The 24,955-nt window shown below is 41.7% G+C and overlaps 3 protein-coding genes across 4 annotated transcripts in view; 2 read left to right on the forward strand and 1 right to left on the reverse strand.

The window, feature by feature from the left end:
* Positions 1-4,127, forward strand: part of METTL3 (methyltransferase like 3) — a 17,515-nt gene extending 13,388 nt beyond the window's left edge. Inside the window, exons 5-11 of the mRNA XM_003128580.5 lie at positions 421-637; positions 865-1,052; positions 1,420-1,458; positions 1,647-1,755; positions 1,877-1,942; positions 2,116-2,228; positions 3,899-4,127. Of these exons, the coding sequence (XP_003128628.1) occupies positions 421-637; positions 865-1,052; positions 1,420-1,458; positions 1,647-1,755; positions 1,877-1,942; positions 2,116-2,228; positions 3,899-4,010 (844 nt within the window). The 3' untranslated portion in view covers positions 4,011-4,127. The remainder of the gene's footprint in view (positions 1-420; positions 638-864; positions 1,053-1,419; positions 1,459-1,646; positions 1,756-1,876; positions 1,943-2,115; positions 2,229-3,898) is intronic.
* Positions 4,073-23,620, reverse strand: TOX4 (TOX high mobility group box family member 4). Its single transcript, XM_001929118.6, has 9 exons — positions 23,495-23,620; positions 23,219-23,287; positions 14,011-14,253; positions 12,733-12,993; positions 12,162-12,392; positions 9,555-9,635; positions 8,163-8,909; positions 6,326-6,489; positions 4,073-5,356 (listed from the first exon to the last, which is right to left on the reverse strand). Exons 1-9 carry the CDS (start codon positions 23,498-23,500, stop codon positions 5,296-5,298), a joined length of 1,863 nt encoding a protein of 620 aa, XP_001929153.1. The 5' UTR covers positions 23,501-23,620; the 3' UTR covers positions 4,073-5,295.
* Positions 23,575-24,955, forward strand: part of RAB2B (RAB2B, member RAS oncogene family) — an 18,305-nt gene continuing 16,924 nt past the window's right edge. Inside the window, exons 1-2 of one of the 2 annotated variants that reach the window (XM_013978245.2) lie at positions 23,575-23,953; positions 24,191-24,262. In XM_013978245.2, coding sequence (XP_013833699.1) covers positions 23,908-23,953; positions 24,191-24,262 — 118 coding nt within the window. In that variant the 5' untranslated portion in view covers positions 23,575-23,907. The remainder of the gene's footprint in view (positions 23,954-24,190; positions 24,263-24,955) is intronic. The other variant, XM_013978246.2, reaches the window with a different exon arrangement.

Here is a 24,955-nt window from a genome sequence, read left to right on the forward strand (position 1 = left end):
AAGAAAGAGTGTTCTTTGGGAATAGAGTTGCACTCCTAAAAAGATTTAAGGGTATTTTTGAAAAAATGACCCTCTTCTTGAAATAGCAAGCCATCTCTCTTTGAGTCCCAAAGTTCTCTGGAAGGAGGATAATCTTATGAAAGATGGGAACCTTGTCTCTTAGGTCAGTGCTTTATTCTGCTTTAATTAGCAAGCCCTTCCTTCCTGTCATAAGGAAGCTAAGTCTTTGCTCAGAGAGGAATTAAAACTCTTCTTTAGCATATAGTACACATTTTAATGTCACTTGCCTTTCTGCTCTGAAAACTCTGAGAGGAAACTCTAATGATAATGAGACACCTGAAATTCTGCCACAATTTGAAACTTGAACTTTGAGATCTAACTCAAACACCATCTTGATTCCAATTCTTTTTATTTCCCCAGACGGATCATCAATAAACACACGGATGAGTCATTAGGTGACTGCTCTTTCCTTAACACATGTTTCCACATGGATACCTGCAAATATGTTCACTATGAAATTGATGCTTGCATGGATTCTGAGGCTCCTGGAAGCAAAGACCATACACCAAGCCAGGAGCTTGCCCTTACACAGAGCGTTGGAGGGGACTCCAATGCAGATCGACTCTTCCCACCTCAGGTACCTGTCTGCTCAGAAGACCTACTTTACTTATGGACCTTTGTCTCAGTAGGGCAGCCATACATGTAGGAAAGCAGGGCATAATAGTGATCAGTCCTGCTGATTGGGAATGGAGTGGGATAGATATACATATAAGGGAGTAGGAAAATCAAATGGAAAAAGAGGGACTGGGGCCATGAATCTTGAGAGTGAAGGAAGGGAAGATGACCAAATACCACCTCATGCAGTGGATCTGTTGTGATATCCGCTACCTGGACGTCAGTATCTTGGGCAAGTTTGCAGTTGTGATGGCTGACCCACCCTGGGATATTCACATGGAGCTGCCCTATGGGACCCTGACAGATGATGAGATGCGCAGGCTCAACATACCAGTACTGCAGGATGATGGCTTTCTCTTCCTCTGGGTCACAGGCAGGTAATGCAGTTCAAAGATACGTAGGTATGGGCAGATATAGTACAGAGTGAGTACTGGGTGGGAATAATAAAATCCTGGGTTTTCCTAGCCCTGCTATTAAAGTATATGACTGAATTAGTCTTTTACCTACTGATATCTAATGCCTATTTATAACACAAATGATACAATGAATTTTGTAACTCTGTGTTTGTTCCTGGTAAAAGGTTAAGACCATTGAGAATAGATACTCTATCTTCTCATTCTTAGATCCATCCTGTTGCCCCAATGGTGTCTTGCATGTAAATATTCACTCAATGTCTACTGAAAACATGTATCTTAGAGAAAAAAATATGGGCATGGAAATAGCTGTTTTAACTCTTCTTTCTAGGGCCATGGAGTTGGGCAGAGAATGTCTGAACCTCTGGGGGTAAGTAGCAATCATTGTGTGGCTTTCTTCTGAGGGAAATAAATATATAATTACTGTAGTTGATAGGTGTTCCCTTCTTCAAGAGTATTCTGTGATTCCTTGCCTCTATAATAGTTGTAGTAGTTGGCACCACTCCTAAATGATGAAAGCCTGATTAAAGCTCTAATTCTTTTTCTTATACCCCACAGTTACGAACGGGTAGATGAAATTATCTGGGTGAAGACAAATCAACTGCAGCGCATCATTCGGACAGGCCGTACAGGTCACTGGTTGAACCATGGGAAGGAACACTGCTTGGTGAGCAGCAGTAGGGTCCAGTTCAATAGGCGGAGCAAAACATAGAATTGTTTGATTTCTTACTGAGAAACAGTTCAAATGCTGGAGTTTCATAAACTAATCTGTTCTCTGTGGTGAGCAGGTTGGTGTCAAAGGAAATCCCCAAGGATTCAACCAGGGTCTGGATTGTGATGTGATCGTAGCCGAGGTATGTGCTTTATTTACCCAGGCATCCAAAGATCCACATTTTAAAACTGCTGTCAGTTTTTCTAGCCAGGTGTATTTTTACCCCCAATTTCATTTGGATCATAAACATAAAAGGAAAGAGCTAGAATTGCAATCTTGTGTAACTTAAAAGTAGCTAAAGCTTTTATTTCCTAGGTTCGTTCCACCAGTCATAAACCAGATGAAATCTATGGCATGATTGAGAGACTGTCCCCTGGCACTCGAAAGATTGAATTGTTTGGACGACCACACAATGTGCAACCTAATTGGTAAGGTTATGAGAGAATGTGCTGACCCCAAGGGTAAAACTGTTTATAGTTGAGGACAGAAGTTAGTAGAGCTTCACCTCACATTCTAATCTATAAATTAGTTCAGAGGTTTTTTTTGTTTTTTTGTGTTTTTTTTGTCTGCATCTGAAGCATATGGAAGTTTCCTGGCCAGGGACTGAATCTGAACCCCAGCTGTGACCTATGCTACAGTTGTGGCAGTGCCAGATCCTTAATCCAATCCACTGTGCTGCCGCAAAGGTAACGCTGGATCCTTAGCCTGCTGTGCCACAGTGGGAACTCTCAGAGGATTCTTTTTTTTTTTTTTTTTGTCTTTTGTCTTTTGTGTTTTTAGGGCCGCATATGGAGGTTCCGGGCTAGGGATCTAATAGGAGTTGTAGCTGCCAGCCTACACCACGGCCACAGCAATGCAGGATCTGAGCCACATCTGTGACCAACATCACAGCTCATGGCAATGCTGGATCCTTAACCCTTTGAGCAAGACTAGGGATCGAACCTGCATCCTCATGGATACTTGTTACGTTCGTTAACCACTGAGCCATGATGGGAACTCCCCAGAGGATTCTTAAGTCACTAACATTCAGTGGAGACCCAGCAGGTTTTAGGATTTAAACCACTGCTCAGGGTCTCCACTCTTATAACCAAAAGATCTCTGTTATTCTATGGGATTTACTGAATCTGCCTCCTGGTGGTTACTGAGAATCTATTTAATCTATAAACAATTTTACCATCTTTCATCTTGTTAGTAGAGCTTTAAAATAAATGTTGCTAGCATTTTACTAATCCAGAGAATACTCACTTACAGCAGGAACTTTGTGAAGTAGGCCTGGTTAGCCATAGGTTATTAACCCTTCATTAGTAGATCTTTTTTTTTTTTTTTTTTTTTTGTCTTTTTGCCATTTTTTAGGCTGCTCCCACGGCATATGGAGGTTCCAAGGCCAGGGGTTGAATTGGAACTGTAGCCACAAGCCTGCACCAGAGCCACAGCAACGCAGGATCCGAGCCGTGTCTGCAACCTACACCACAGCTAACAGCAAGGCCAGGGATCGAACCGTCAACCTCATGGTTCCTAGTCAGATTCGTTAACCACTGAACCACGACAGGAACTCCAGTACTAAGATCTTTTAAAAAAATATTGGCATGGGAGTTCCCATGCTGGTTCAGCAGGTTAAGTATCTGGCCTTATCACTGTGGTGGCTTGAGTTGCTGCTATGATGCAGGTTTGATCCCTGGGCCAGGAACTTCTGCATACCATGGGTGTGGCCAAAAAAAAAAAAAAGGCATGAATGTTACATGATAGGCAGTAAGGACACATATTTTAACAGTATTAAGCTTTTAAATTCCAAGGTTTTTTTTTGTTTTTGTTTTTTTTGCCTTTTAAGGGCCACACCCATGGTGTATGTAAGTTCCCAGGCTAGGGGTCCTATCAGAGCTGCAGCTGCCAGCCTACCCCACATCCGCATCCACACAGGGTATTAGCCTTGTCTGTGACCTGCATCACAGCTCACAGCAATGCTGGACCTCCAACCCACTGATCAAGGCCAGGATCGAACCTGTATCCTCATGGATACTAGTCAGATTTGTTTCTGCACCACAACGGGAACTCCAAATGCCAGGATTTTTGATTTGACCCTTCCTTCCCCTTGCTTCAGGATCACCCTTGGAAATCAACTGGATGGGATCCATCTACTAGACCCAGATGTGGTTGCCCGGTTCAAGCAAAGGTATCCAGATGGTATCATCTCTAAACCTAAGAATTTATAGAAGTACTTTGAAACCTAAGCATCCATGGCCATGGCTCTTCAGGCTGTACCTGAAGAGTAATATTTGTACAATAGCTTTTATTCCTTATTTAAATAAAAGTTTGTATTGTAGTTGGGATTTTGTGGTGAAGTTCTGGCTCTGCCACTTAACAGTGTGCATCTTGTGTAACTCATATCTCAGTATGATTAGTTACATGTCATCTGGGAATATCTACCTCATTGGATTGCTGTAAAGTTTCAAACTAAACGCATGGGAAGCATTAAAGTGTTGATTATACTGTATAGGATCAAAGTGATTAGCAATTAGTGGTAGTAACCATGGTAATCAAGAGGGGGTTCTCTGAGACATTTCTCAAGGTACAATTTGAGTGTCACTTAAGATTATCATCACTAGGGCTATCGTGCTTTAAACAGTTGCTTATCCTGTTACAACTATGGTTTTGCTAGTCTATTATTCATTAGTTTATTTCTAAGAAAAATGAAATAAGCACATCTTAGATTAAATAAGTACCTAGGGTGTGTACTGTATTAGCCTGTGTATTATATAAGTGAAAACATTTCTGGCCTATCTTTTAAGATACTTCATCAGACACAAAGTGAACACAACTTTAGACTTTGGTGAAACCTCTTAAATCAAGGATGCAGAGTTCTGCCTTTTACACTCATAAACTGAGATAACTGAGATAAGGAAGGATGTTGACTACAGAAATACATCTTCTAGGTGATGTTATTTTTCTCTATAGTCCAGTGTGCTTACTATGTTGAAAACCTTTGTCCTGAAAGTAATGTATAGAAGTGATAGTAATAGTTCCCTGTTTAAGAGGTAACCTTTAATACAACCTTTTAGCCCTTTTAAGATGGATGCACACAGTGGTATTTTCTCCTAGGCCCAAAACTGAGCACTCACCTACCATTTTAATAATGTTTTAGGCAAGTCCTATGATAATTATAACAACGTTTCCTCACATAATCCCCACCACCCTCAATCAACACCCCTATGTTCTGTTTGTCCATATTCCTTCCAGCTTTTCCTCTGTTATTACTGTTTATCTCTGCTTGTTCTTGAAAGTAAAAAGCAGTTGCAGGTTATAGCAAACTAAATGGCCCTGCTCCATAGCCTGGACCCTGATGAAGAGCGATAAAAGAGGAGAAGCATCAAGGGCAGCAAGGACCATCATGGGTTGAGATCAGGCACTACCAGAAACCTAGTTTGTCTTTTAAAAAACAAGCTCGGTGGACATGTTCCAAGCAGATAAAGTCTTCACTGGCTTGAAGAACAGGAAGGACTATTTCACAAACACCACTGTGTTTGAATTTCTAGAGGCTACCCAGGCCAAGAAGACATCCCTAAGAAAGAAAAAACACACAAAACTTATTATTACAACCTAATATATTATTTTTAAACTATGTCTTAAATAGATTGGCAAATACTACCCGATAGGTATATAAGGGCAGTGGCCCTAAGAATGAGAAGTATAGGCAATCCTAATTTACTTCAGAGGATCTGAGGGAATACCAGTGCCTTGTTCTATGGATACAGGTAAATCTAAGGAAAATCTGAGGAGGTGGATGGGCAAAATCCTCAGAACTTTTCCCCCTTCCCCCCATACTTAGCACTAGCACCTTACTGTGCTACTTACTACTCATCTGTTCCTTCTCAAATTCTAATTTCCTAAGTGGTCTGATTTGTGCTAAAGAGATAAGCTAGGCTAATATCCACAGTCACCAACAGCTTAAAGAGTCATATTTTTAAAGAGCATATATAGAGGTAATATGGCAACTGCTATTTATGCTATCTTTATGTGGCAAATATAAACTCTTTTCTAGTTTTTCTTTTTTGGCTGCCCCATGGCATATGGGATTCCAGGCTGGGGATCAGATCCAAGCCGAAGTTGGAACCTACACTGCAGCTGCAGACGTGGATTCTTTAACCCACTGTGTCTGGCCAGGGATCAAACTTGCATCCTGGGGCTTCAGGAACACTGTCCTATTGTGCCATAGTGGGACTCCTGTAAACTTTTTAAAGGAGGGGAACTTTTTATAGCCGCACCTGAAGCATATGGAAGTTCCCAGACTAGGGGTTTAATAGCGCTGCAGCTGAAGCCTACACCACAGCAACACCAGATCTGAGCTGACTCTGTGACCTATGCCACAGCTCACGGCAATAACCCATTGAGCAAGGCCAGCGCTTGAACTACCATGCTCACAGAGACCATGTTCTTAACCTGCTGAGCCACCACAGGAACTCCAGGAGGGGAACTTTTCTAGTAGTTAATTTAGCCATACCTGAATTAGAAGAGGAAACTGTAAGCTCACCTGCAGTGCTTCACCACGCACTCATTGCTGCAGTACTCGTTGTCCCAGTCTTTACTCACAACAGGAGGGTTCTCACAGCCGGACCTCACACATCGAGGCTGGGGTGAGAGCGTCACAGGAGACTCATCCACCAATTCAACATCCATTTGGGGAGGAGACTCAACCTATGAGAGCCAGAAAGCACCAATGATGGACTGGACTGCTACCTACCTAGCTAGACACAAGTCAATTTAACTCTGGGGTCCAATGGAGCAAGAGATGTTACAGTCCCTGACAGGTGGGGGTAAAGTTCCAAAAAAAAGGTGAGTTCCTGGTCTCCTCTATCTCCAGCTTTAGAATTTTGCCATGCAGACTGACATGAAGTCGTCTCATCAAGGGAATGCTGGCCATAATGCTAGTGTTTAATTTTAATCTTACCCATCACTGACTTATTTTCTACATTCTGAAAATATCAGATCAGAAGTAGCATGTGAGTAGAGGTTGGGTCACCTAGAGGGACTAAAAGAAGATAAAACGAGGAGCCATTAGAAAAAAGGACAGGACAAAACCTAGAGAATCACAGTTTCCTGATTTTTGGGGGTTGGGGGTGGCGTTTTTCTTTAAAATGACTGCTTCATTAATTATGGAGTTAGAGTCACAAACAGACCCATATTTCAAAATGACTACATATTCATTTCTGCTGAGCCACAATGGGAATTCCTACGTTTAAGCTTTTAATACTATATAAACAATGGTATTAACAGGGTCCACAGGTTTTCAGTGGCATGTACAAGTGAAAACTAGGATAACTGGCATCTGTTCATCCCCTTACTTTTAAAGCATCAAGCCAAGTAGTCAAGTGGGAGAAAAGGAAGGATTTACCTCAAAGCTTTGAATCTGTTCATTCCCTTACTTTTGTGTTTGTGTGTGTGTGTTTTGTCTTTTTTTTTTTTTTTTTTTTTTTGTCTTTTTTGTTGTTGTTGTTGTTGTTGTTGTTGTTGCTATTTCTTGGGCCGCTCCCACGGCATATGGAGGTTCCCAGGCTAGGGTTGAATCGGAGCTGTAGCCACCGGCCTACGCCAGAGCCACAGCAACGCGGGGTCCGAGCCGCGTCTGCAACCTACACCACAGCTCACGGCAACGCCGGATCGTTAACCCACTGAGCAAGGGCAGGGACCGAACCCGCAACCTCATGGTTCCTAGTTGGATTCATTAACCACTGCGCCACGACGGGAACTCCTGTTTTGTCTTTTTAGAGCCACACCCTTGGCACATGGAGGTTCTCAAGCTAGGGGTCCAATTGGAGCTGTAGCCGCCGGCCTATACCACAGCAACAGCAACGCTGGATCTGAGTCACGTCTTCAACCTACGCAACATCTCACGGCAACGCCAGATCCTTGACCCTCTGAGTGAGGCCAGGGATCAAACCTGAAACCTCATGGTTCTTAGTTGTGTTTGCTTCCACTGCGTCATGATGGGAACTCCCATCCCCTTACTTTAAAGCATCAAGGCAAGTAGTCAAGTGGGAGAAATGGAAGGATTTATCTCAAAGCTTTGAATCCTTGGGTAGACACCTCTGAGAAACAACTCTATGCTTAAGCTGTATCTTCTCTAGTTGAACTACAGTATTACTTCTGCTTACTTAAAGAGTAGTCTGTGACAGGAGGCCAGAAACACTATGGAGCATCTTGGTTGGGACAAGTCAGCTGCTGGAAACTGTCCTCTATAGGATATTTCATACTCCTGGCTGGTAGGCATTAAATAAATACCAGTAGCAACCCTGGTTTTATATGGACCAAAAAAATGTTCTTATACATTTTCACTGGTCTAGAGAAAATATTTGAAAACGGACACTCACCTCAGGAACTACATCTGTGATCATCTCACAGATTGTCTCAGGAGAGGTTTCCTCCACAGTATGGGCCTCAGGGCTGCTGTTCATAGGCTGCTCAGGACTATTTTCTACAGGTGGTGGAACTAAGGTAGTCTGCATTTTCAGAGTGGGTGGAGGCACAATCTTGACCTGCAGCGGAGGTGGCTGTTGCTGTAAATTGATTCGAAATTTCTGTGGTGGAGGCTGTTGCATGGCCTGGAGTGGGGGAGGCTGCTGCAGAATGGTCACTTGTTGCTGAGTGGGGGGCTGAGGCATCTGTTGCAATGGAGGGGGTTGTAGTCGGGGTGGAGGCAGTTGCATAGAAGCTGCTGCTGCTGCTGCTGCCTGCAACACTGACCGAGTGACAATCTGGGCTTGTTGACTAGGCTGGATAGTAGCTGTACTGGTTTGGCCTAGTTGGAGCCCCCGGGAGGTCACCACTGTTGCTGGGATAACGGTAACCATCCCTCCTTGAGACATAGTAATAGAAGAAGGCAACATCTGTTTGGTAATAATCAACTTGGTAATATTGGGCTGACCCCCAGCTCCAGAAGATGCTTGGTTTGTCACATAGGATGAAAGAGTGGAATTAACAACAATGGAAGGAGACAGGGCCGGAGGCTCTGTTGTGGCTGGTGCTGGAGATGCTGGGTCAGCAGTTGTAGCCACAGGAGGTGGAGAAGGAGTCTGCGATGGTGGTGCTGGATCCAATTCCACTGTTTCTACAGTGGCCTAAAAAAAGACCAAAAGAAAAAGGAAAAAGAAAGTAACTGGGAGATTTATTCTCTTCCCCAGGACATATTCACTATAACTACCTTCCAACAAAAGATATATCACAGATTAGTGGGGTGGGGGAGGAGAGAAAAAGAAAAAGAACACCCTGGGTGCTACCTGGCTAAAGTAAACAATAAAAATAACAAACTCAGGAAGACAGACTGTTTGGCCTGGTTTATGATGGAAACAACAGGAAACCTGTTAAATACGTTTAAGCTTTCCTGTGTCTTCTTTTTCTAGGGCTGCACTGGTGGCATATGGAGGTGCCAGGCTTGGGACTGAACTGGAATTGTAGCTGCCGGCCTACACCACAGCCACAGCAATGCCAGGTCCAAGCCAAATGTGCGACCTACACCATAGCTCAAGGCAAAGCTGGATCTTTAACCCACTGAGTGAGGCCAGGGATCAAGTTGTGTCCTCATGGGTGCTAGTCAGATTTATTTCCACTGAGCTGCAACAGGAACTCCTACATTTAAGCTTTTAATACTATGTGGTATTAATAGGTTCCACAGGTTTTCAGTGGCATTTACTTCTTATAACTGTTAATAAACAGCTCAAAAAAAAATCTCATTGGTTTAAATCCACCTACCCCAGCCCTCTTACCTGACACTCCTGATTATCTTTATAAGCAGCCAGAGCCTTTAGATACTCTTTCTTGGCAGCTTCAGTTTTCCTCTTGTACACCTGTAGAAAGAGAGACTATTTAGAAAGCCCCATACTCCTAGAAAGGACTGATAATTATTCATCAATGAAAGACAGTTCATCTCCAGTCTAAATATTGACAACTCTTGGTGAATATGTTTCCGAAAGCCAGTAATCAAGACAGTTACCATGGCAGACCTTCCAGTGACCATGCATCTGGAAGCCAGCCAATCAATAAGAATAACTTACAGGATAACTACACTTCTAAAACTAACACCAATCCACATCCATTTCTGTAACTAAAACAAATCCTGACTCCAAAACTATTATAAAATCAGTAGTCTGTTTAGCCTGGGATTATGCCTAATCATTATACTCTCTGATAAGGTGTGTGGTAAACTGCAATGATGGCCACAAGAATTTATCCTGTGCTGCACACCTAGTCTTTCATCAACAGCTGAAACCTATGTCCCCTTCCTTTGAATTTGGGCTAGCTGTGAGTTGCTTTAACCATTAGGGTGTGGTTGAACTGACACAAAGATGTTGGGGGCATCAGTTTTTATTCTCTTGGAACATTATTTTAAGTCTGCCATAGTGTAAAGAAGTCAGTCTAGCCTACTGGAGGATGACAGAGAACCAAGGCATTTTTGACAATAGGTAGCACCAACTGCCAGATGTGGGAGCTAGGTCATCTTGACCAGCTATCAAATATTAGCTACCATTTGAGTACAACTGTAGATATGAGGCAAAAACACCAAGAAAACCACCCAACCAATTTGTAGAATCGTAAGAAATAATAAATTGCTACTGTCTTAAGCCATTAAATTTACTTGAGAAGTAGGTAACTGATATAAATTTTGTAGAATAAATTTATTGTAGAATAAATTCAGGTTTTTTTTGTTTTGTTTTTTTTTTCTTTTTTTGGTGCCTTGCCCCACATGGAGTTTGCAGGCCAGGGATCAGATCTGAGCTGCCCTTATGACCTATGCCGCAGCTGCAGATATGCCAGATCCTTTAACCCACTGTGCCAGGCCAGGGATCAAACCTGCATCCTGGGGCTGCAGAGATGCAGATCCCAGTGAGCCACAGTGGGAACTTCCAGTTTTTTGTTTTAATGATTAACAACTCACTGTGACATAAGACCTGGGGAGTTTTAGGGTAATGATAATTAAAACCATTCAATTTCAATTATATCTTACATAGTATCATAATTTTCATTCGTTTAATCCAGATTACATTTAGGGAAATTAATGATTTTTTTTTTTTTTTTTTTTTTTTTTTTTTTTTGCTATTTCTTGGGCCGCTCCCACGGTATATGGAGGTTCCCAAACTAGGGGTCCAATCGGAGCTATAGCCACTGGCCTATGCCAGAGCCACAGCAACTCGGGATCCGAGCTGCGTCTGCAACCTACACCACAGCTCACGGTAACGCCGGATCGTTAACCCACTGAGCAAGGGCAGGGATCGAACCTGCAACCTCATGGTTCCTAGTTGGATTCGTTAACCACTGCGCCACGACAGGAACTCCAAATGATATTTTTCAAGTTTATATGATGCCAATCAAAAAAATGTAAATCCAAACTTGGTTGTAGATTTTATTTTTTAATACCTTTTTTTCTTGACTGCTTGTAGTTTATGGAATTCCCAGGCCCATAAGATCTGAGCTACAGCTGTGATAAACACTGCGACTATAACACCAGGTCCTTAACCAACTGTGTCCAGCTGGGGATCAAACCTGCAACCTGGTGCTGCAGAGATGCCACAGCCCCCATTAAGCCACAGTGGGAACTCCAGTTGTAGATTTTATTTTTTTTGGCTGCCCCTGCAGCATGTGGAATTTCCTAGGATGGGATGGAACCCTCACCACATTAGTGACAAGGCTGGGTCCTTAACCCACTGTGCTACCAGGGAACTCCTGGTTATGGATTTTATAGTTAACTATAGCATGCAACCTACCGAAGCATAGCCTAATTTTACAGATGGAAAAGAAAGGGCTTAGAAAAGTTGGATTTAAAACAAAAAAAAAAAATACAGTGGGAAAAAAAAAATAAAATAAAATGGACTGCAGAAAAAAAAAAGTTGGATTTAGTGTTTTTATAATAACTAATTATCATACTAAATTATTTTACTAATTAATAATTTTTAGATGGGTATTCTGGATTCCATGTATGGCTACAACTTTTAAGACAAAGAATGATCTTGAATGCCATTAACAAAGAGTTTATATCAAATAAGAATTTGTAAAAAAGTTAAAACTTTTGCTTTTTTGGGCCACACCCGAGGCATATGGAGATTCCCAGGATAAAGGTCAAATTGAAGCTGTAGCTGCCAGCCTACGCCACAGCCACAGCAATGCAGGATCCGAGCCTCGTCTGTGACCTACACCACAGCTCACAGCAACACCGGATCCTTAACCCACTGAGTGAGGCCAGGGATTGAACCCGAAATCTCATGGTTCCTAGTCGGATTCGATTCCACTGTGCCACAATGGGAACTCTAAAAACTTAGTTTTTATCCCCTTGCTTCTTAGAGTATTCACTATCCCCTAGTTCTTCATTATTTGCTCACCTGCTTTTGCTCCTCTCCAAGACTGTCCCACATGGAGGCCACAATTTTTGAAACCTCCCCAAAAGTGGCATTGGGATTCTGTCCCTTGATGGCAGCTTGTGTGTCACGAAAGAACAAAGCATATGCTGAAACTGGTTTTTGAGGTTCATTAGGATCTTTCTTTTTTCTCTTCTTTGGAGCCTTCTGCTTTTTCCCTGCTTCCACCACAACTGTCTTCTGGCTGGGAAGTTGCTGTAGGGGAAAAAGAAAATTACAAGAAGAAGGGAAGTATTGTGTCTGCAGAACTTAAGAAATGGACTTTTAAATGGGGTAAATTAGTCACATGAATAGAATTTTCAGAAATGCTAAAAATAGAAGGAGTAAGATTAAGATATTAGTAAAGTATGTGAGGACCAGTAAGAATGGGGATTGGAAGGAGAAATGTAAATTATAAGTTGAGAGGTGGGACCCTAAACCCAGAAAAGATCAAAGGAGATGGCAGGACAGGAGTAAAGAATACTCAGTAGAATCTGTGGGGCAAGAGTTTCCCAGAATAACATGGCAGATTTGATTTTGGCAGGGAATGCCTCACCCTCCGGAATTCCTCAACACCATCCTCATGAAGTGAACTAGTAGGTGAAGGGGTGGTTGAAAGACGATCCTCAGGTGACTGGGCAGGTGGCAGGATGGTGCCACCCCCTAAGCTCAAACCAAGTTGAGAACTCAGTTCTGACTGATCAATGGTGGTCAACTGGCTATGCCCCATCAAGCCAGATGTCATGTCTGTCATTGGTACATCAATTGTAACAGGTGGGTTGGCGCTATACTGAGTTCCTATAGAATGATCCAAGTCCTGAGAGAAGCAGAAGGACTAATTATAAACACTAAATATAAAAGACACCACTCTCCCCCCCCCACCCAAATTCAGGACAGTTCATAAACTCTCTGCTTACCCAAGATGTATCACCGTTTAAACATCAAATAATTTATATACATATAAGACATACTAAGCTTTTTAATAAAATACAGAAATTACTAAAGTCACTTCTTTGTACACAAAGGGCTGTATCAAAATAACCAAAAGTAACCAAAGCAGTCTTAATTTTGGAAATGTTAATTTAAAGAGCAAGTAAATTACTCAGTAATTTGGGGATAGTGATGATACTCAGGGTAAAGAAAAATTCCCCCCCTGTACCTTCCTAAAACAGTGGCTGTTAAAAAGTTGCAATACACAAGCAATCAGAGTAAATAAGGCCAATGTTAGAGATGTTTGACATCGAGCAGAGTGTGTGATGTACCACTGATGGAATGTGCTAGAAGACAGTTTTTGTTTTGGGAGCCTGTGGCATGTGGAAAGTCCCAGCCCAGGGATCAAATCTGTGCCACAGCAGCAACCCGAGCCACTGCAGTGACAATGCTGGATCCTTAACCCTCTGCGCCACAAGGGACCTCCCAAACATATTTGAATCCATCCCTTAACATGGCAGCTATCACACTTACATTTGCAAGGCAGCTATGCTCACCACTATCACCAAGGCCACTCACTCTCACATTTGAATCCTAGGATGTGAAAACCGTAATAGTAGGGGGAAAAAACTTTTTTTTCTTTCAAAAATCCCAATAAATCATTTTCATTTCAGGGTTAACACTGGACATTTTATAATTTAAAAAATTTTTCAAGTAAAATTGATTCAGATGATAAATCTCATTTATTCAGGAGAAATGAAATCTTTGTTGGTGAGCCTGAGCCAGAAGAATGAGAAATAAGTAATATCCTGAATGTAGTGGGGAACAGAGTGTCATTTATATCCTCCCTTACATCAGGCCTTAATATGAGCGTGGGTAAGCCTGATAACGTCTTGCCCCTTACCATGGTCAAGCCCCCACTCAGGAGCCCCCCGCCCTGCTCCATCAAGCCATGGGTCATGCCCACAGGCATGTCCAATGTCTGGACCCCATATTGGGCTGAAAAGCTGCCATCCTGAGAGGAGGAAGGGTCTGCCAGGTCATCAAAGTGTCCAACCACATCCGAGACAGCCAGTGAGGGATCAGAATCCAAGGAGATGGGTGGGATTTCAAACTCCTCATCGCCTAAGCTTGGTGTATGGAACGTCTGCAGGGAGGAGAAGAGAAAAAGACTTAGTGGGAAGAGGAGAGACTGCATACTGCTAAGTTAAGAACATGGCCGAGCACTGGAGATTGTCAGCAAACCTCTTTTCAGCCTAGATCCTATTTTTGTTATCAGTTTCTTAGGACTTATTTATTTTTACAAATAAGTCTCTCCTCTTCTTTATATGGTTGGTACATACAAGGCTGCCAACATCAATCACAGTTTTCAATTCTTTTATCTCTTTTCTACCTTCACCATGTTGATTGTAAGGACCTACCCTTTATAACCTGTTTAGCTATGATGCTTAAATCTCTCTAAAGATTCTAATAGACAGCAGGTATTTCAAATGTACTGTGTCATCACACAAACTGTCAACCACACAATTATAGTTTGTTGCTCTAGGTTTCTTTGAAACAGATCCTAAAAGGTACCGTCATGGGAAACTTACGCCCCTCTAAAAGATATACACTTAAGAATCTCCTACCTCTTCTCCATTTTAGAAATCATGATGTCAACAACAAATAAAACTCCCATTTGTACAAGATTTTCGGAAAACCCAACAATGCCAAGGTAAGGATAATAGTGAGAAAAACATTCGTAAGAGATACAGCCAGAAGGCAAACCGGTTCTCTAACTGTTCCCAAACACATTCCTAGTCTTGCTCTGAACAAGCCTTTCTGCAAGAGAGGAAGAAAAAAAGAGATTACTCCAGCTGGAAGACCCAATCCCTTCCTCTAAGTCTAAGTACAATTTAATATCCTCTCTATCCTGAATGAGGCCACCATTCATGGAGCTAAGAGACATACGTCTGGCCTAAAATAATAATAAATGCTATGTTCTTTTTTTTGGGGGGGGGGCCTGCATCCACGGCATATGGAAACTCATGGGCCAGGGATAGAACTCGAACCTCAGCAGCGACCCAAGCCACTACAATGACAACACTGAATCCTTAATCTGCTCTATCTCAAGAGAATTCCAATATCGCTATTTTAAGTGTTTCTAGGAGTTCCCATCATGGCTCAGCGGAAATGAATCTGACTAGTATTCATGAGGACGCAGGTTTGATCCCTTGCCTCGCTCAGTGGGTTAAGGATCTGGCCTTGTTGTGGCTGTGGTACAGGCCAGCGGCTACAGCTCCAATTTGACCCCTAGCCTGGGAATCTCCCTATGCCGTGGATGCAGCCCTAAAAAGACCAAAAATAAATAAATAAATTTTTCTAGACGGAGTATTTCCAGCTAGTAAAACTAGGGAGAAAGAATGTCTATGAAATGCCCAACTTCTCTGAATCACATTGGGAAACAAGTCTCCTAGAAGAAAAAAATATACGGATATAGCTTCATTTCTTTATTTTCCTCCTCTAAGAGCCTTACTATCTTACTCATCATGTTAAAAATTTGGGCTATAACAAGAGGGGAACATAAAGAGCATAAGAGCAGACAATTCTTGAAGAAAAACTAAAACTCTCCCCAAGAACTTAACTTTTCTCAGTACACAGCTCATAATTTTTGTTATTATGTGGAAGTTCTTAACTTCAGGTCCATGACTCTTTCTGAAATTTCCTTTAAGTTTATGTCAGCATTTTTCAGGAAGGGAGTACAAAGATTTTTACCAAATTCTCATGCAAACAAACAAAGTTACAGGAACAAGAGAAAGGATCTGGGGAAATATTTATTGTTCTAGATTAAAACTTGTATAATAGTGGTTTACAGTTTTTAAGAAGATACAGGTTGCTTTGGTAAAGCAAAAGATAACTATCCTTTTCTGCTTACCACAATAAATAAAAAAGCAACTCTGCTGAGATATGAGAATGATACTATTTGTTTATGAGAACTGAAAAAAACTCACATACAAAACAAGAGAGGATTGTTCAACAAAGGGCTAGCTAGCCTTCATAAAACATCTGGAGTTAATTCCATTGTATCAAATTAACAAGGCATTATTTATGGGCATTTTTTGGGGGGGGATTTTGTTTGATTCTTTTTTTTTTCTTTTTAGGGCTGCACCTGTGGCATATGGAGGTTCCCAGGTTAGGGGTCAAATTGGAGCTGTAGCTGCTGGCCTACACCACATCCACAGCAACACAGGATCCGAGCCACATCTGCAACCTACACCACAGCTCTTGGCAAGGCCGGATCCTTAATGCACTAGCAAGGCCAGGGATTGAACTTGCGTACTCAAAGTGCAATGGGTGCTAGTCAGATTCGTTAACCGCTGAGCCATGACGGGAACTCGTTTGTTTCTTTTTCTTAAAAAAGAAGAGTAAAATAATGACAGGGATCAAGAATACAGAAGGGAGTTCCCACTGTGAAGCAGCAAGTTAAGAATCTGGTGTTGTCTCTGAGGTGGTGCAGATTCTATCCCTGCCCTGGCACAGTGAGTTAAGGATCTGGTGTTGCTGCAGCTGTGGCATAGGTTGCACTGTGGCTTGGATTTGTTCCCTGGCCAGGGAACTTCCATATACTGTGCGAGTGGCCAAAATAGAAAAAAAAAAAAAAAAAAAAAACAAAAAACAGAAGGGTAATAAGCCACATGCTAGAATGGAGATCTACTCCAAATCTTTTACCACAAATAATCTGTAAGATCATGGGTAAAATCCAATAATGAAGTTACTTTTAGTGGATTTACTACATAACTAAATCATACTCTAGACTGTCAAATATAAAATAAAGAAAAACTAGGAAATATTAAAGTAAAAATAAATGATTTGAACACAGAAGAAGAAAACAGGAACATGATGCTGCTACCTTCCCACTTAGCTTTTGTTTCCTTCTCTCCTAGAGAGGAAGCAGTTTGGGAATTACAGTTTGTTTGTTTATCTTTTTATTTATTTGTCTTTTTAGGGCCACACTCATGGCATATGGAGGTTCCCAGGCTTGGGGGCAAGTCAAAGCTGCAGCTGCTACAGCTCATGGGCAATGCCAGATCCTTAACCCACTGAGCAAGGCCAAGGATTGAACCTGCATCCTCATGGATACTACCACTGAGTCATGATGGGAACTCCTATCCAGTATTTCCTTAAGTAGTTTCTTGTATATATTTGTGTATATTTCTTTATTCATTTTAAATAAATTTATTTTAATCAAACACCTATTTTTTCAATAATACACTGATAGTATGGGCTATTAAAATAACTTAATTGTTCTTAAAAAATGATATAATAGTGAAAAATTTAACTATTCAGCCTGAAATCATTAACTGGTTCTAATGTTATAAATACCTTTCCTAATTAAGGATAGTTATCTTTATGACTTATTTCTTCAAAGTGCTCAAAGTGCAATATTATTATCTAAGAGCCAACCTGAATGAGGGAAACAAAGATTAAATTCCCTTCAGATTATAGGGCTTTCTTCTCTCAAGCAATGCTATAATAATGCTAAGCCTTCCTCTCTGGACTCTTACTCTTCAAAAATTATTATCATTATTATACACACACACACACACACACACACACACACACACACCCAATTAACTACCAGCCAGATAAAGACACAAAACATTTCCATCACTCTAAAAGACTTTCTCATGCTCCTTCTAGTCAATACTTCCTCCCTTTCACAACAGGTACCACTATTCTGATTTCTATCAGCACAGTATAATTTTGTCTGTTCATGATCTTCATTAAAAAATGAATTCATATAGTATTTACTCTTTTTGTCTGGCTTCTTTTACTCAACAATACATTTTTGAGATCACCCAGGCTGCATTTATTACTAGTTCATTCTTTTTTTTTTTATTGCTGCCTAGTACTCTTTTTTTTTTTTTCTTTTTTTGGCCACCCTGCAGCATATGGAGTTCTGGGGCCAGATCCAAGCTATAGTTCTGGCCTATGCCACACCTGCAGCAACGCCAGATCCTTTTAACCCACTGTGGTGGGCCAGAGATTGAACATGCATTCTGATACTGCAGGGACATGGCTGATACTGTTGCACCACAATGGGAACTCGTAATATTCCCTTTTTACAAATGTACCAGTTTATAGACATTTGGTTTGTTTCTACTGTTTACTATATAAACAAAGTTGCTGTGAACATACATGTCTTTAGAGAGTATATACACTTATTTCATAGATATATATATGGAATTATTAGGTCACAGGATAGGTATATATTTATCTTTAGTAGATACTGCTAGTTTTACAAAGTGGTTAAATCAATTTACACCCTCACCAGCAATGATTAAGACTTAACCTACAGCCTTGTCAACTCTTGGAATTGTCAGTCTTTTTAGTTTTAACCATTCTGGTGGGTGTGAAATGGTACCTAATTGTGATTTTAGTTGGCAATTCCCTGATTAATGATGATGACACTTTCTCATATGCATAATGGCAATTTGGATACCCCCGCTTGTGATGTATGAGTTCAAATCTTCTGCTCATTTTAAAATTGTATTCTTTGGAGTTCCTGCTGTGTAGTGGGTTAAGAATCCAACTGCAGTGGCTTGGTTCACTGTTGGGTGAAGGTTCCATCCCTGGCCTGGCTCAGAGGGTTAAAGGATCTGGCAATGCCAAACCTGCAGTGTAGGTTCCTGACCCAAGAATTTCCATATGCCATAGATGCATCCATTAAAAAAAGAAAAAGAAAATGAAGTCTTTATTTTACTCTGCAGAGGTATCTGAATATATTCTAAATATGACCCATATATATATATATATATAAAATATCTTCTCCCAGTCTGTGAAGGGCCTATGTAATTTTTTAATGTCTTTTGATGGGAAGAAGTTCTCAATTTCAATGAAGTCCAATTTTTCAAATTTTTTATGGTTCATACTTTTGTGAACATTTGTTTTTCTTGGAAGAAAACAATACTGTCAAAATGACTATACTACCCAAAGCAATCTACAGATTCAATGCAATCCCTATCAAATTACTAACAGCATTTTTCACAAACCTAGAACAAAACATTTTAAAGTTTGTTTGGAAGCACAGAAGACCCAGAAAAGCCAAAACAATCCTGAAAAAGAAAAATGGAGCTGAGGAATGGAGCTCCCTGACCTCAGACTATACTACAAAGCTACAATCATCAAAACAATATGGTAGTGGCACAAAAACAGAAACATACATCAGTGGAACAGGACAGAAAGCCCAGAATTAAACCTTACATGCACCTATAGTTGACTAATTTATGACAAAAGAGGAAAGAATATACAATGGAGAAAAGACAGTCTCTTCAATAAGTGGTGCTGGGAAAACTAGACAGCTACATATAAAGAATGAAATTAGAACACTCCCTAACACCATACACAAAAATAAACTCAAAATGGATTAAAGACCTAAACATAAGATCAGATACTTTACTCTGAGAGAAAACATAGGCTGAGCACTCCCTGACATAAACCATAGCAGTATCTTCTCAGACCCACCTCCTAGAGTAATGACAATAAAAACAAAAATAAACAAATGGCACTTAATTAAGCTTAAAAGTTTTTACAAAGCAAAGGAAACCCTAAAAGAAACGACAAGACAATCCACGACAAGACAAGAATGGGAGAAAATATTTGCAAATGAAGCGACTGACAAGGGATTAATCTCCACAATTTATAAATACCTTCTGGAGCTCAAAACCAAAAAAGCAAACAACCCCATCAAAAAAAGGCCAGAAGATCTAAACAAACAATTCTCCAAAGAAGACATATAGATGGCTAAAAAACACATGAAGAGATGTTCAACATCACTAATTATTAGAGAAATGCAAGTCAAAACCACTATTAGGTACCACCTTACACCAGCCAGAATGGCTATCATCGAAAAGTCTACAATGAATGCTGGAGAGGGTATGGAGAAAAGGAAATGCTCTTATACTCTTGGTGGGAATGTAAATTGATACAACCACTATGAAAAACAGTATGGAGATTCCTCAGAAAACTAAATTACCATTTGATCCAGTAATCCCACTCCTGGCATCTAGCCAGAGAAAACCATGACTCTAAAGGATACACGTACCCCAATGTTCACTGCAGCACTATATACAGTAGCCAAGACGTGGAAACAACCTAAATGTCCATGGACAGAGGAGTGGATAAAGAAGATGTGGCACACATACACAATGGAATATTACTCGGCCATAAAAAGGTCTGAAATAAAGGCATTTGCAGCAACACAGACAGACCTAGAAATATCATGTTAAGTGAAGTAAGTCAGTGAGACACAAATGTCATAGGCACTTATTGGTGGAATCTAAAAAAACGATACAATGAACTTCTTTGCAGAACAGAAACTGACTCACAGACTTTGAAAAACTTATGGTTACCAAAGGAAACAGGTTGTGAGGGAGGGATGGGCTGGAGGTTTGGGATAGAAATGTTGTAAAATTAGGTTGTGAAGATGGTTGTACAACTATAAATATAATAAAATTTTAAAAAGGATCCCAGAGTTCCCGCTATGGCACAGTGAGTTAAGAATCTGACTGTATCAGCTTGGGTCATTGCAGAGGTTCGGGTTTGATCCCCACTAAGAATCCGGCGTTGCCACAGCTGCAGCATAGGGTGCAGCTGCAGCTCATGTTTAATCCCTGGCCTGGGAACATCCATATGTCACAGTAGGTATGGCCATATAAAAGAAAAAAAAAACCTCCAAAAATAACTCTTCGGGAGTTCCTGTTGTGGCGCAGTGGAAACAAATCCAACTAGGAACCATAAGGTTTTGGGTTCGATCCCTAGCCTCGCTCAGTGGGTTAAGGATCTGGTGTTGCCATGAGCTGTAGTGTAGGTCCCAGACACGGCTCAGATCTGGGATTGCTGTGGCTCTGGCATAGGCTGGCAACAACAGCTCTGATTAGACCCCTAGCCTGGGAACCTCCATATGCCATGGGTGCGGCCCTAAAAAGACAAAAACAAAACAAAACAAAAAACCACAAAATTACTCTCTTCTAAAAATACATATTTTTAAATTACCTAGTGCTAGTTGTATCTGGGGTGGCTAACAGTAGGACCAGAAACATTAAAACCACAGACCAATTAAAATAAAGAAAAAAAAGAGGCAAAGGAACGGCAAAGAAACTGTAATGAGAAGGACAAATATTAACAATGACAGAGCCCTAAGCTTAAAGGTAGCCACTGAAATTTAGTTATGAACTTCTTGGCAAAATAGGTTTTTTTTAAAAAGTCTTAAAGTCATAAAGCTAAAACAAATGATAGACTCAAACTCTGAAAGTTCCTTGATGAAGCCCATGTGAAATTTAAAACACTCTAAATAAGAAATTTAAACTGGAGAGACAGGAGTTCCCATCCTGGCTCAGTGGTTAACGAACCCGACTAGTATTCAGGAGGACGTGGGTTCAATCCCCGGCCCTGCTCAGTGGGTTAAGGATCCAGCGTTGCTGCTTAGTTCGCAGACACAGCTCAGATCTCATGTTGCTGTGACTGTGGGGCAGGCTAGCAACTGTAGTTCCGATTCAACCCCTAGCCTGGGAATCTCCATATGCCATGGGTATGGCTCTAAAAAGAAAGAAAAATAAATTAAATTGTGGTGACATGGTTCAGAAGTTGGCAATGATGTGCTTTCATGCGGATGAGGCCAATGTGAAATTTAAAACACTCCAAATAATGAAATTAACCATGGAGATATCACTCAGAAGAAAATGGCAATGAGACTGAAAAGCATCAAACAGATTTTAGTTTTGTTTCTTTTGGCTTTTTAGGGTTGTACCCCTGGCACATGGAGGTTCCCAGGCTAGGGGTCCAATGGGAGCTACAGCCACTGGCCTATATCACAGCCACAGCAATGTCAGATCTGAGCCACATCTGCATCCTACACCACAGCTCACAGCAACACCGGATCCTTAACCCACTGAGTAAGGCCAGGGATCAAACCCTCAACCTCATGGTTCCTAGTCGGATTCATTTCCACTGCGCCCCAAAGCGGAACTCCTAGTTTTATATTGTTTCTAAATTTGCTGCTCATTTATAACACATTCTCCTGTTTAGGAGAATAAAACAAACAGTAAATGCAATGAAGAAAATATGAACAAATAGCAAATGACCCTTGCTAATCAAATTCTCATCCGTGAAAACATTAAGATTTATTATAGGATAAGTTCATTCAACAGCAACTGAGAATTTTTGTTACAAAAAGCTAACAAAAATGGTTTACGACATGTTTGAAAACAAAATCCTCAAAAGATACTGGAAAGTTCATAACTTCAGTTTCTTAAGACTGAGAAATTTATTTGTATCTGTTCCATCTTTCCCTTTTGCCTTGCCTAAGCAAATGACGCATACTTATGACAGTATTTCAACTAAAACTTTTCCAGTAATACTAAAGGACCTCACCATGACCATTACATTTACCTCACAACGTCATAAGAAACTATTATTACAGCCATTTGACAGCTGGGGAAACTGTGACATACAAAGGTGAAGTAAGCTGCTCAAACTCTGAGTCACTGGCAAACAGAAACACATATTCTACTCAACTCCATGTTTTCTGAAGGCAACTATTTCCTTTCATACTGTCGCTAGCAAAACAAGCTAACACCACGTAAGTAAACATAACTTTTTAAAAAATCACTGAGTAGAAAATTTTAATGAAACAAAGACCCCTTCAACAGAGTACGTTTTAAGAGTGAACACATGTCATAGTTATCCTCTACTAGGTAAACTCCTTCCCTCTCCCCAATTTCTTTGGCTGAAACACCTCCCTGCTGCGATCCCCCAAGATTGTTTTAGTTACTTCTCCTTCACAGAAAGAGAAATTCCATTCTGGATTCCAATCCGGAATCACTCTGAAATAAACAGGTACGCTCTTTTCAAGGTCTTGCTCTTCTGATGACAACAACTTCCCAGGCCCTCCCCAGAGCTCTCATAGGCTCTGGAAGCAACTGCCACTCTTCTGCAAACATCAATCACGGCCCCGGATTCCCAACCACCAGCCCCCGGCGTCCACGCTCCCCTCCCCACCACCCTACCCCACCTCCTCTGCCTCAGCAGCCCCCCACCCCCCCGCCGCCGTAACGTCGGCAGCTCTTGCTCACCTCGGCCCCTGACAGGAAGGGGTGCGAGGGTCCAGTGATCGTCAGGTAATTGTCACTTCCTCCGGGAAACTGGAAACCAAAAGAAAGCCGCGAGGATGTTAGAGGAAGTAGGGAATTAGGTTGGAGCGACGGATTCTGACCCCGACATTATGACAACATTCCCGAAACTCGGCTCTCTCCCCTCCCGGCAGCCGCCTCTCCGCCCGACTTCCCATCTCTGCTTCAACCCCGTCAGCCGCGTTCTCTCGCCAGCCTTCTTAGCGCTCAGGCGCTTACCTCCATCTTCACACAACGGCTACCACAGCCTCAGTGCCCTCATCGCTCCCACCGCCTCTACAGGACACGGAACTGCCGTCACTTCCGCAACGACGTGCGTGGCTCTCAGCTGACTGGAAGGAGCGCCGTGGGGCTGTTGTGAGTCAGGCCCGGGAAAGCCGAGCGGACTGAAAGGCTAGCTATCGCCCCCTGGATCTTGGTGGTATTATGGCATGTAGAAGTGTTGGAGGCGCCGCCGGAGGTGGTATCTGGGTATTACCGTCGCTCCGACTGAAAGAGGATTTCGAGGGAGAGCAATAGAGACGTGATCTGGGCTAGAAGGGACCGGAGGTCCGTAGATTGCGTGGCTAGAGAGGCCGGAGGTAAGTGGCTGTAGAAGTCGGGCGGACCCGGAATCCAGAGGAAACGGGACCATGACTTATGCTTATCTCTTCAAGTACATCATCATCGGGGACACAGGTAACCCGCAGACAACAGCTCTCAGGCAGGGGCGGGAATCCGAAGGGCCCAAATCGGGTCTTGGGGGCGGGGCTCATTTAGTGGGCTGGGCCATTAAGTGAGGAGCGGGCGGGGGCGGGGCGGCCGGCCGGGGGCGGGGCTCGGGGCTTGGGGCTCCCCTTCCCCAGTCCCTGATGCCCCGACTTTGGACTGTTCCCCTGCCGTGTAACTGCTAGAACCCACGTCCTCCTTTTTCAGGTGTGGGGAAGTCATGTCTCCTCCTGCAGTTTACAGACAAGCGGTTCCAGCCGGTCCACGACCTCACAATAGGTAAGTACATATTACCTGTCTTAAAGTAGATTATGAAATCTGATTACCTGAAGTGGAAATTTAGCAGCTTTTAGTGTTCAAAGTAAAACATTACCTGCCCTACTTTTTGAACTAGTCCAAAGTTACATTGAGTCTCTAATCAAATGCTGATAAATGGGGAGTAGTGTAATTGGGAGTAAATAATTGAAAAGTAACTAAGAGTTGAGTATGGAGGTGTGGATTAGCTGCCTGTAGGATTTTTTTCCCCAAAATGTAATTTGTATGCTTACGGAAAATCCCACTAAAGCGGAATTACTTATTCAGAAACTAACCTTGTTTTGCGGTAAATTAGTGCGAACTTCACGTGTTTTTCAAAGTAATTACTATATAGATTTTGTGTGTGTGTGGGAGAAGAATAAGCACACTGAAGAGCCATCCCAGACTTAAAATTAAAAGGTAGATGAAGCGAGTAACTTTTCCTTTAAAGAAAAGAGTATGATCGAGTTCCAAAAACAAACTGGTGATACTGGGACATATGAATGTCTTCACACATTTGAAATTAGCTATAGCCTGCTGGGGCCTATACATCCCCTTTCATATCTCCATAACCCCAGCCCAAATAAAGAATATATGTGTTAAACTAGCCTTCCTTGCAGATGTTTCTGAATAAAAGCCTGATTTCCCATTCTTACCAGATTGCCACTTCCAAGTCCC

Source organism: Sus scrofa, chromosome 7 (genome assembly GCF_000003025.6).
Source record: "Sus scrofa isolate TJ Tabasco breed Duroc chromosome 7, Sscrofa11.1, whole genome shotgun sequence".
NCBI lineage: Eukaryota > Metazoa > Chordata > Mammalia > Artiodactyla > Suidae > Sus > Sus scrofa.